Source organism: Geospiza fortis, unplaced genomic scaffold (genome assembly GCF_000277835.1).
Source record: "Geospiza fortis unplaced genomic scaffold, GeoFor_1.0 scaffold145, whole genome shotgun sequence".
NCBI lineage: Eukaryota > Metazoa > Chordata > Aves > Passeriformes > Thraupidae > Geospiza > Geospiza fortis.
In genome coordinates, this window is record NW_005054362.1 from 2,557,889 (window position 1) to 2,570,543 (window position 12,655).

General features: G+C 43.8%; 2 protein-coding genes across 3 annotated transcripts in view; one reads left to right on the forward strand and one right to left on the reverse strand.

Annotated features, from left to right (window-relative positions):
• ANAPC7 (anaphase promoting complex subunit 7) overlaps positions 1–5,072 on the forward strand; it is an 8,754-nt gene extending 3,682 nt beyond the window's left edge. Inside the window, exons 6-11 of the mRNA XM_005424014.2 lie at positions 97–239; positions 473–590; positions 972–1,168; positions 1,803–2,027; positions 2,438–2,588; positions 3,455–5,072. Of these exons, the coding sequence (XP_005424071.1) occupies positions 97–239; positions 473–590; positions 972–1,168; positions 1,803–2,027; positions 2,438–2,588; positions 3,455–3,644 (1,024 nt within the window). The 3' untranslated portion in view covers positions 3,645–5,072. The remainder of the gene's footprint in view (positions 1–96; positions 240–472; positions 591–971; positions 1,169–1,802; positions 2,028–2,437; positions 2,589–3,454) is intronic.
• A 3,935-nt stretch (positions 5,073–9,007) lies between these two features.
• ATP2A2 (ATPase sarcoplasmic/endoplasmic reticulum Ca2+ transporting 2) overlaps positions 9,008–12,655 on the reverse strand; it is a 43,421-nt gene continuing 39,773 nt past the window's right edge. Inside the window, exon 21 of one of the 2 annotated variants that reach the window (XR_004082070.1) lies at positions 9,008–10,133. Coding sequence is in view for 1 of the 2 variants with exons in the window: in XM_014308247.2 (XP_014163722.1) it covers positions 10,120–10,133 (14 nt within the window). In the remaining variant the exon portion in view is untranslated. The remainder of the gene's footprint in view (positions 10,134–12,655) is intronic. The other variant, XM_014308247.2, reaches the window with a different exon arrangement.

Here is a 12,655-nt window from a genome sequence, read left to right on the forward strand (position 1 = left end):
GAAGAGCGTGGTGCAATCAAATCATACATAAATTCTTGTCTATAATGGTATTCAAAGTGTCATTTATAAATAACAGGCATTTATTTTCCCTTTAAGCTCTTTAGAGAAGAAGTCATTGCTGAGGGACAATGTGGACTTGCTGGGGAGCTTAGCAGACCTGTACTTCAGAGCTGGAGATAATAAAAACTCTATCCTAAAATTTGAACAAGCACAAATGCTGGATCCTTACCTAATAAAAGGTGAGTAAATCCTGAGGGAAGGTTGACCTGAGGAGTAACAGCCACATGCAGTGCAATATTGTATATTGTGTCCCCAGCTTTCAGTTCAGAACTGACATTCAGCAGCTGCATGTCTTGAACCCTTCTAGGTAGTTGCACAGTTTAAAGTAGGTGTTTGTGGGTTTTGTGGCTTTTTTTTCTTGTGAATGAACTTTCTATTTCTTGAGGATTGATCTTCCAACGTGTCTCTTTAGGAATGGATGTTTATGGTTATTTATTGGCACGTGAGGGTCGGCTGGAGGACGTGGAGAACTTGGGCTGCCGGCTCTTCAACATTTCTGACCAACATGCAGAGCCCTGGGTGGTGTCTGGGTGAGTTTTCTTTCCTTTCTCACCTCAGCTCTCCATCTGCTGAATGTGGGTTCAGCTGGCACAGTGGGTTCAGCTTGTTTTGTTGAGAAGGTGCTTTTCTTTCCTGTCTGTTCTGTTCCTGGGTAACTTATATTAGCTCTCTGTAAATATCTATTATGTTTTTTTTCTGTTTAAATCTATTAGAGTTACACACCTGTGCAGTACCAACAATGTATTAAATAGTAACAGTTTTAATATCTATATTAGGGTTTTTTAAATTTCTGAAGTTTTTTTCTTAACTTCAAATATGAAAAGTTGTAATACACGAAGTTGAAAACCGCCGTGACTGCACACAGGCACTGCAGGCAGGGTGTGTTTACAATCCCTCTCCTTTTTCTCTAGGTGTCACAGTTTCTACAGCAAACGCTACTCCCGTGCCTTGTACCTGGGAGCCAAAGCAATCCAGCTGAACAGCAACAGTGTGCAGGCTCTGCTGCTGAAGGGAGCTGCCCTGAGAAACATGGGCCGCGTGCAGGAGGCCATCATCCACTTCAGGGAGGCCATCAGGCTGGCCCCCTGCCGCCTGGACTGCTACGAGGGTGAGCCCTGGGCAGGGAGGGAGGGCTGGTGCTGTGCTGAGGGTGAGGCAAGGGAGTGCACAGCAGTTCTTGCCTCCTGTAAATAATTGTTACCCCAAAACCTACGGTGGGATCAGGGAGAGATGCAAGAGAACGTGTGGGTTTGTAAGAATGATGCTCAAAAAGAGGTTTTCTTGGTTTTTGTGTTGTTTAATCTGGAGGTAAACATACTTGGGTGATTTCAGCAGCTCACTTTTGGATGATGGCATTAACTGATGGTTAGTCCAGCTGGGAGTTTTGTTTTGTTGTATTTGTTTAAATATTTAAATCTGACTGATCTCAACAGCAGTTTCAAGTAGTGAAGAGTCCAAGTGAAGTATTAATTCTCTCAGTATTGGAATTGGACAAAAACATTAGATGAGGTGTACTTAGGGTTGGAGGTTTTTTTCAGTGACCATTAATAAACATCAAGTAATTATCTGTAGAATGAGTATGTTGACAAGCACAGATTCACTTTCTCACTTGCAATTTGTATTTGCTTATTGGAGTGTCAGCTGTTCAGCACCTGAGTGCTCCTAAGTGCAAATAATGGTGGAGGGCTGAGTGCCTGTGGTGCTGACTCAGACCCTGAAGTGTTTCCATGTGACCCCACCAGGTCTCATCGAGTGTTACCTGGCGTCCAACAGCATCCGTGAAGCCATGGTGATGGCAAACAACGTGTACAAAACCCTGGGGGCAAACGCACAGACCCTCACCCTGCTGGCCACAGTCTGCCTGGAGGACCCAGTCACGCAGGAAAAGGCAAAAACATTGCTGGACAAAGCTCTCACACAAAGACCTGACTACATTAAAGCTGTGGTAAAGAAAGCAGAACTTCTCAGTAAGTTCCTTTTTCTCCTGTGTTGGTTTGTTTAAAGATACCCTTGGACATGGAAAGGTGTCCTGGAGCCACATCCATGTGGAGGATGTGACAGTGATGGTGCAGCCCAGGGGTTTATCAGTTCTGTCCTGAAGGAAAAATCACAGGAATTAATTTCATCCAGCAGCTGATAATACACTTAAAGCAATTGCAAACAAAATGTTTTGACTTCAAAGTAGATGTAATTGTGAATGTAACAGCTGTTGCAACAGAAAGTCATTGTTTAGAGTTAATCTTGCAAGAAGTAGAGCCCTGCTCTACTGACAGGTTAGAGGGACAAACAGCCTTGTGTTGGGAAGACTGTGAACACTGTGACTTTTTATAGATTTGTCTCAGCTGTTGATTAAAGCAGTGTGTTTGCCTGTGAACAGGCAGAGAGCAGAAGTATGAAGATGGGATTGCCTTGCTGAGGAATGCCCTGGCCAACCAGAGTGACTGTGTCCTGCACCGCATCCTGGGCGACTTCCTGGTGGCTGTCAACGAGTACCAGGAGGCCATGGACCAGTACAGCATAGCCCTGAGGTAAAGCACACCCTGCCACTGCAGGGGGCTATAACAGCCACTCATCACCTTCACTGAGTAAAAAGATGAGCTGCTGATTGATTAGGGTGAGAATCAGAGGTGGCTTTGTATCATTCTCCATTAAAGTAACAAAACCACACAAATGACACCCTGTTCGTGAATTTGTTGGTCTTAAGATTTCAAACTGAGAAGTGCAAAATGCAAGGATTGTATTAATGCTAAATATGTCACCAGGCTTGTGATTCCTTGACTAACAAAAGGATTAAGACATGGAATTATTTATAGTTATTAATTATTTTATGGTCAGACTTTAGGATCCATTCCTTTACCCTAGAAAGTGCATATAAAAATGAGCTGTTCTATAAATTTAAATAGTATGATTCAACTTAACATAATCTAAATGCTATTTTAGGGTGTTACTTTTTAAAATATTCCCATATTTTGATTGCAACATCTTCAATTTGCCTTAAACCCAGCACTTTATGTCCCCTGCAAACTTGCATAGCTTAAATGGGTCAGCTGGTTTTTGCCTGCTTAGATTATATTTAGTCAGAGTAATTTAAATTTTTACTGCTTTCATGTTACTTTATAATTAGTATTGCTGGGAGAGGTGACTAAGTTTTCTGGAAGAGTGGGATGTTTAGATAAATGTGTTCTTGGGGATCAGAACTGTTTCATAAAGAGATTTAAGACTCAGTGTAACAGCAGCTCAAGGGGAAGTTGCATCATCATCTAAAATAAGCTTCCTGATGATGTTAAACAGGAAGTGCAGACAACAGGATGAGATTTTATTGTTACTCTTTACACTGAGGCCACAAAGAGAAAAAGGTTTCAAGACAATGCTTTATTTTTGTTCCTTTCTTCAGTTTGGATCCAAATGATCAGAAGTCACTGGAAGGACTGCAGAAAATGGAAAAAGAGGAAAGTCCAACAGATGCCACCCAGGAAGAAGATGTGGATGACATGGAGGGAAGTGGAGAAGAGGGGGACTTGGAAGGCAGTGACAGTGAAGCAGCCCAGTGGGCAGATCAAGAACAGTGGTTTGGGATGCAGTAAAAGCCTCCTGCTGCTTTTTTTGGCACTTGAACACACCACTAGGGCCACTCTTTTGAGAAGAACAGAAACTATGGTTTTTTTTCAGTAACAAAGAACTTTTTTTTTTGTTTTAATAGACTCTGAAACCAATTAATAGTTCTGTGCATCTCAGTACTGTGGAGATTCTTGATGCTTCTTATTTATTAAGTGTAAGGGACTAACTGCATCCAAGGTTATTTACAACTTCCATTTTGAAAAATTCCTGCTCAAACTAAAACCATCAGAATCTGAGGTGTGTAATGAGCCTTTTGTTTGTGATGAAAGCAATGTCTGAGTTCTGTCCAGGGCTGAGTGCTTGGGCAAATTGTAAATCCAGTGGTTTGTACACCTTTGTGGAAAGGCCTTGCTCATTTGTGTGCAGCCATTTGAGTCTGGGGGAGCTACTTGAGTGTGGCTGAAAGCAGCACTTTCCTTTTGCTGTGTTTGTTGAATTAATTTGTCTTTTTCTAGGGCATTACCTGTGCTGTCCAGGATAAATTTGGGACAATAGGCAACTTGGACTTGCTGGACACTTTTCGTAGCTGATTTCTCTGTGTACAGAATTGAGCCAGTGGTGGAGAATTAAAGTCATTTCCTCAACCCTTACTAACCCTGCAGTCACTTTAAGTCTGTGCATGAGCATTTATTTTAAAATGCAGTTTAGTTTTATTTCAGTATGTTCCTGGAAGGTTTTGCAACAGTGACTCAAAGCACTTTACATTCTGTGTACAGCACTGACATTTAAAATGCTATAAAAAGAATTAATCCCTCTTCCCTTGCACTGCTGGAGAAATGTTAAATTATGCAAATACACATATTGTCCTGGTTTTTCCATGTTTATATACTTCCTGGCTTTGTCAGGTAATTTTTGAATTTATGTCTTTTTCCCTCATCTTTTGAAACAAATTTGCTTCATGTACAAATTTCCAACCTGAGCATTTCAAGGGTGAACTGCCTTGGGTAATCTAGAAACTGTTTCAGTTCTGTGGGCTTGGTGTGTGGGAAGAGGAATTACTTATTTTTCTTACAGTTCTGATTGACTTAGTCTTCACCAAAATGTGGTTTTATAATCTTTATATCAAGAGTTTAATTCCTTTTGTATTTATTTTGTTACCACAGGTATGCTGGAGCACACAGACTTTTTAGACAGCTAAAAAAATAGTTTTGAGTATCAGTTGGAGGAAAAATGGCTGTTTGTTACAAACACATGACATGGAAAAGAAGCTTCTCCCTGAAAGGCAGATAAGGGTAAAATATCCCTCTGTGATGTTGTATCAAAAATGCACAACAAAAGAGGCAGATTATTGTCTGTTTTGGAAATGTTCTGGTGTGTCATGGCCTACAGAGGAGGAGTCCAATAGTTCATCCATTTAAGAAAAGAAAACAGCTGCTTGTCTGTTCCCTCTGGAATTCTGTGGGCTTGGGAGTTTCCAAAATACCCAAGTGAGTTCTGGTTCCCTGAAGGTGGTGGGGGAAGAGCAGCAAAGCAAAGCTGTCCTGGCACTTGGGTTGGCATGAGCTGCTCCTGCTCTTCAGTGAGCACATTCACCAAATGTGGAACATCTCAGGGAGAGCAAATATTTCATTAATGACTTCCTGGCAGAGGAGAGGCCTTGTCCTGTTCATCTCTTTGCTGTTGCTGTGGGATGCAGTGAATGGATTTCAGCTCATCACATGTCTCATAACAGAAAAAACGTGCAAGATATTCAGAGCATCTGTTTTTATATAAAACCCCTTTGCTTTCTCCTCACACTCAGCATTCACCAGCTGAAAGCTGGGTGGCTGCATTAGCCTTCTAGTTGTACTCCAGACCTCTGCTGAGAATGAAAATGGAGTTGTTTGTGTTACTAAACTAAAGACAGGATACATTTAATTGATGAGGAGTATATGACGTATGTGCTGTATTTTTCAGCCATTTCATTCTAATGGTCCCTTTGAATAGGTCATTCATTTCAGGTGGAAACCACTGGCTTTGCACATTTCTCTGAAGTATTTACATAGAGGAAACTGAGAGCCACAGTCCTATTGAAACCATTCTGTAGTGTGTTTGTAGATAATCTGATCATCTCTGCTTTTAGAACAGGCAGGAAACTAAAACGACTTCAAGATGAGTCCTTGGGTGCAGCTTGAGCAAACAAGTCCAGGCACAGCTCAGAACACCTAGAGATGGCTGTCAAAAGGGATTTGTATCCTCACAGCTTTGGTTTTCTGAGAACTTGGCTCCTTACTGGAAATGGGAAGTTGGGAGAGTGTGCAGGTGAAGCCTGGTGAGTACCTGATGTGTTGGGGCTGTGTAGCTGTGTGTGATCTTTGCTAAGAGTTCACTGTGGCTGCGGAGCTCTGAGGTGCCACATATATTGAGATTGTAAAGAAAGATGCATTTGGCCCTCACTTCAGAACTCTAGAGGGATTCTGCTTGCCTATTAATGAGCCTTCATTACTGCTTTAATTTTAGAATGTGATCTCTGGTTCTGCAGAGGTCTGGTACTCTCCAATGCAGTTACAGGCATTTAGTTCAGAGAATATAACAATTAGCCCTTAATAAGCAGCTGACCTCATTCCCTGCGTCAATCACATGCTCTGCACCCGAGAAGAAAAGATCACAAAGCCAAGAACTGAAGTTCAGGCTCTGTTAGATCAGTGATGGAAGTGAAACAGTTTGGACATGAGGCAAGAAATCTGTTGCCATCCAGCTGTACTGTGAAGTGTTGGTGTGTCTGAGGTGCTGGGTAAGGGCAGAGTGCCCCTGTTTGCCTGAAATCCTGGAATTTAAACCACATATTTCATTACTAACTTCTAACTCTTTCCTACTTGGACAGGAAGTGATGGGAAAGGGACAGAGTTTCTTCAAACTGTACATTGACTTGGCTAAGGGCTTAAAGGCTGAATTGACCAGAGTCTGAAAGCAGCACACATTCATGGTGTGCTTAGAAATTGCCTAAATAATGCATTTACTCCTATCATGTGCTGATAACACCTGCAATACTGGCAGTGTTTCTAGTTCTGAAGATTTCTTGATCATGGGAATTCAGGAATTGTGAAGCAGAAATAAAGCAGGGACTGAGGACTGCTGGCCAGTATCAGTGTTCTCTATTGAATTGAGGTGCTTCTGCTGCTGCTGCTGATTACAGAGAGATTTTTGATTAACTAGGACTTTTCTTCCCCCTTTCAGTAGCTGTCTTCCTCATTAAGCCTCTTTGTGTGGTGATTCTTCTCTTCTTGCTTTTCAGGAGCTCAGTGATGTGGAAACTGATCCATGCAGGGCAGAAGCAGGCAGGATTTCTGATTCAGCAAACCTTATTCCCTCACTTAGATCTCAATGGTAAGGAAATCTGCAAGGCTGTGTCTGCCATTGTTATTTCAAGTTACACAAACATACCACAACCAAATATATTTTAAAAACCCAAATCTGTCTTAAATTTAGTGACCTTAGGAGGGCTTAAACTCAGTATAAACCTATGGTTTCAAACTAAATAGTCTTAGTTGGTTAACATGTCCTTTGGAAGCTGGCCAAGAGGAGGCAAGGATGTATATAAGACTAGGTGTTTGGGGAGGAAATTGATAATAAAATACAGTTCTTTTGCTGCAAAGAGGGAAAAAATAAAATGTTCACCTGGGGAATTTCAGTGTAACAATTTGGGTATTAAGGAAAGCCCTTTGGTGGAACAACACAATAGAATAATCTCGGTTTTCACTCACAGAGTTGAGCCTGGCCTTTGCTTTGCAAAGTCTGGGGTATGGGAGTGGGTCCCCAGTGGATGTTTACTCTGTACAAGCCTCTCCCTTTCCAAGAGTTTTCAGAGGGGCCAAGGACTTTTGTGAGTTTGGAGATCAGATTCCTTTTCCTGTCCTATCATCCTATCAAAACAGCAATGTGGCAAATGGGGTGATGGTTTGGGGTGTGAGGTAAAATCCTGGAGCCTGATAAATTGATGCCCAAAGTCTTCTCTGCACCTCCATGTGGGTAAACTGTTGGGTTGAAATCTTCTAGAAAACCTCCTCAGGTGCTCAGAGCTTCTCTCATTTCTCACCCACTCTCCTGGGGGTGGATGTGGGCTCTAATCATACTCAAATTCACCTCGAGGTAAAAATAGTGATATTGCCTGCCCTCTGTATTTAGAGTATCATGTAATATGTCCATAATGCCTCATAACTTGAGCTATGGGGAGTGGTTTCTTTGCTCTCTGCTGTCAGGGGGCTCATCCATGTGGTGAGCTGGGGGTTTGCAGGGAGGAGGAGGAGGAGGAGGGGGAAGATGAAGCTGTTTATTTCAGCATCTCTTACCACATATTCTTGCACTGAGCACCTTGGCAACCCACTGAGCATCACGTTCTCCTCACATGGCTGAACTCCAGCTGGGGGACTCATTCTGCTTAAACTTGCAGATCATCATTTAAAGCAATGTTTAAGGTGTGAGTTGGTGTGAGTTGGCTCAGGAGCTGCTCACCAGCCCAGGAATGCAGCTCGGGCTGGGCTGAGCTTTCCTTGCTGAACAACTCCCCATCAGGGCTGAGTTTCCTTTTGGCCCCGGTGCTGGGGACAAGTTCCACACACAGAAAAAGGGCAGGAGAGCAGCTGGGCTGGAGAGAGCTCTGAGAAACGTCCCTTTCCCAGGCAGGCTGAGGCTGTCAAAGGCCAGAGATGCTCGGGGGGTTCTTCCCCCACCTGCCCTGAGCTCCGGTGTCCCCGAGAGGCGCTGAGGCCGCCCTGCAGCGGGAGGGGCGGTGCTGACAGCGCTGGCCATGAGCGCCCGGCCCGGCTCTAAATCCGGCTGCGGGAGAGATAAGGGAGGCTCTGAGAGCCCCGGGGCGAGCAGCAGAGCTCAGCCTGCCCGGCTCAGCACTACCATAGTAGGAAGCAGCTGCTAGCGACAGCCTCCACCATCCTATAGAGCTGCTGGACCATGGAATTCGACCCCTGTATTTTTAAACCTCACACTGCTGTGTTTGAAGGGTCTCAGACCTGTCACCTCATTTGGATAATGCTGTTTGGCAGCAAGGTGCTGCTATCAGGGGCTGCAGGCTAAGAGGCATTACATTTAATGTAAAACACATTCCTAAGTTGTCTCTTATTCCAAACAAAATCTGGTGTTTGGGCTTTGGAGCAGAGCATTACAGGACACTTGGAAATTCCAGCTCTTACCCTGGGAGTGCTTTAGCCTTGCCCAGCAGAACAGCCCCTGGTCTGGGGAAGGGAGTGAGCCCAAACTGCCAAGCACTCCCAGCAGGATGCTCCAAACACATTTGGCTCATCTTCCATTTGCCTACAGAAAGGGAAGAGACCAGGAGATACTTTAGGCTGGGGCAATTTAGAAAACAGAAAAGGACAAAAAAAAAAAAAAGATGTAGTTGGGAAAGAATTGTTTATTTTACGTTTCTCAGAGGGATTTTACAAACAATGGAGCATTTTAAAAAAACTGAGTGATCAAAGTACTTGACAGTGTCCCTTAAACACACACACAAGCCCCTGGACAGAGGAAATCACACCAGCGAGGAGGTCAGTACTGCCGAGGAGCAGCTGCATCTGCATAGTTCTAGGAGGAAAGATTGCAGTTCTAGGAGGAAAGATTGCAATGGTGTTGGTGCTAAAAGTGTCATCCTGGCATTAAAATGAGAGCGCGCTGCAGAGCCCACGCACGGACCTGCAGGAAACAAAGTGCATCAAATAACACGCCGAGCACGTATTGTAGAATAAATTTATTTACCTGATACAAATGAAACTAGGTGTGATGCTCCTTTACTGTCAGCATGTCAATAGACAATTGATCTTATTTACAACTTCTAAAGGTCACACATGCAGCTGTGGGAACTGGCTACGTCGTTGTTGCTTTTTAGGTAAATGCATCACGATATTTTGTATTGCACCAACATCTGTCTTACTGCCTTAGATTTAAATAAGTTACATTACAGTGCAAAAGAGGTTGATTTGCACAGATGATAAAAAAATCCAACGTTATGAAGTGGAGGCTTACGGTTTAACATTCATCTGTAATCGTTTCCATGGATTTATAAATAGGAGAGCATTGTACAGAAGCTGTTGGAGTAGGATGTTTGGATGATACAATACAGAGAGAGATCCGTCTACACCCCAAGGCATGCATTATCTGATATTGTACATTGTATAAACTGACATTTTACATACAGGAATATGGAAATCGGCTGACAGCTCCGCAATTCTTGTTCAAGGATAACCAAACTCTTCTCCATGCAGCACAGAAACCCAACTTCTCTGGAGAGAGTTCCGACTTGGTAAGCTATATTGCACGTTTGTACATCTGTATCATGAAGTCCTAATGGTACCACACATTTCTTCCACAGAGAACACAATGAGTTTTGTTTTTAAGGGAAAGCAAAGAATCTTTACACGATACATGCAGAAGTTTTGGTAGATGTGTTGCTAAAAACACATGCACGCAACAAAACAACCTTACATTTCTGCAAAATTGTTTAGGAAGCGATTACTCCAGTATTGCTGAAAAGGAAAGAAAGAAAAGGCATCAGTTAATGAAAGGATGAATGCTAAGTATCATTATACAAGCAAGACTAAGATCAACAGTGACAGAAGAAAGAATGTTAAGTTTGGTAACTGGCTGCTCTGTCATTGAAGGGACACTCTCAGGTTACTTTGTTCTTGAAGCTCAGAATCCTCTGGATTAAGGCTCAGCTCCCTTGATTATCAGCAGAGCCAGCACTTCCTACTCAAGACTGCAGTGAAAAACAATTAAGACACATTTAATTAGTTCTGCCTTTCTCTGCCTGACCAGTGGCAACAGACAATTCTCACTTCTTTGGAATTTTTGCTTTCAAGTTCCGTACTACACACTTGTTTCTTTCAGTTGAGGCATTAGGGCAGGTTTGGCCCCACAGTGACCTAACAATGTCCCTTTTCCAAGCCAGGCAGCTTGTTCTGGGAAGCAGTAGGAAAGCTTTGAAGAAGTCATTAAACTACACGGATTAATGTGTAGCAAAGGGTAGAGTACAAGGCCCTAAAGCTCCTGCTGTACTTCACCCCTACCACAGCATAAGGTCAGCCTTGTGTCTGGAGAGACTGCTATGAGTCCCTACAGCTCCAGGGAAGCTCTTCCAAACACTGCTTCAACACTAAAATTTGGGCTCTCCTGCTAAGATTTGAAAATGCATATTAATGCAATTAAGGATGTAATTAGCAGAGATTAGGGAAACAGTTAATGGTTAGAAGTGCAAAAAAGTAAACAAGACAGGTGCAAGAGACAGACGACTCTATTGGTTTTACCTCCCTTCATCTCAGCAAATCCAGCCCCCTTGGGCTGTGTACATCAGCTCTGGGCTGAGCTGTGTGGGGCTGGCACTGCTGTACTGCATTCTATCAGCAGATTAAAAACTCACTTTCATACCAGGAGCCTCCCCAGCAGCCTCTCTACCAACACACCCCTCAGGGCACTTTGACAGACGCGTAGAAATGTTTTTCTGCAGCCTCTTTTGTACTCATTTATTTGCAGTAACATTTTGGGAAACCAAGTATGAACTATTTTTATTGCTCGGATGCCAGCAAGAAGGAGCAGCTCGTTGTGCAGCTCAGCACTTTGGATTGCTCACACTGAAAGCAGAGAGAGCCCAAGGCACTGCAAAGACAAAAGCTCCTGGCTAAAAATTCAATGCATGACTGCAGCTGCCTGAGCATCCTCCTTGCTACAGAACACAGGATTCAGGAGGAGCTGCTCTCATTCCAAACCCCAGTGGGTTCCCAGCACAAGCCAATATCCTTCCTGGTGTTCCCAGCATAAGGCAGCATCAATCACACGATTGATCCTGGTCTTACACACCCCTCTCACAGTAGAGAGTAAGCAGTGATGTGTGAGGGCACCAAGGAATCCAGAAAACAGCAGAGATGAAAAAGCTCGGTGAGATGGGAGCAAAGAGAAACAAAAAATATGAAATTATTTTGTAAGAATGGAGTGAGAGATCAAGCCTGGGGAATTCTGACTTAGTCCTGCTTGAACAAGGGCTGCTGTTTGTGGGCTAACATGGTTCAACAGGAGTTACCTTCCTCAACCCCAGCACTGGGGAGGTTGGAGAGGAAACATTTGGGACCAAACAAATGAGTCTGTCCTGAAAAGTCCTCCCTTCCTGGCTCCTCCAGCTGAAAAGCCTGAGGCTGAAAGATGACAGGATCTATACAGCTAAGGATAAACACTTCAGTTCAGACATTTCCTGCAGAAATTACAAACTTTGCACTGCAGTTCTGTACTTTCTATGACAGAAAAGCCCTCAGCTCCCTCAGCAGCCTCCCCCAGCCTGCTCAGCTGCCAGGGCTGAAGCCCAGACCCTGCAGTCCAGCTCCAGGATCACTGGGATGTGATTCCAGGGCAGGATGCTTCACTGCCCAGAGGGAAGCTCTGAACATTTGGCCAATCCCAACCAGCCAAGGGTGGGATTTACAGCACTTGGAGAACAGAATCCTGAAAGCACAGCTGCCATCCAACCCGAGATCTGCAGCTGCTGGTCCTGGGGAACCCTATGGCTCCATTTCTGCAGGAAACTTGAACAAGACTGGGAGAAAGAGAAGAAAACCAGGGCAGATGAAGATTGCCTGGGCTCTGTAGGAGCCCCTTGTAAAACCTGACTGTTCTGTAAGCTCAGGAGCCTGCAGGGATGGATCCCAACATCTCCATTTGCCCATCACTCATCCAGATTTCAAGGCAGAGTCCAAGGAACAAAAGGCCCTACCCCAAATGCCTCTGAGAAGGTGGCACAAATGAGCTCTCAGATCTCTATGGAAATCCATGACAGGCAGCAAGATTCATCTTCAACACTGACAGATCCAACAGAGAAGGTGCTGAAATCTGAATATTCTGAATTCTACTTACTGACAGTCATTTTCCCCTTCAGCTTCTTAAGAGAGGCAAAAGGGGGTGTATAGCAGGATTATTTGCCATAAAAGACAGGAACAGGATTGTACAAGAAGCAGAATTATTCATGGTGGCAGCCACACACGTGGCTTTAAAAAGGCCACCA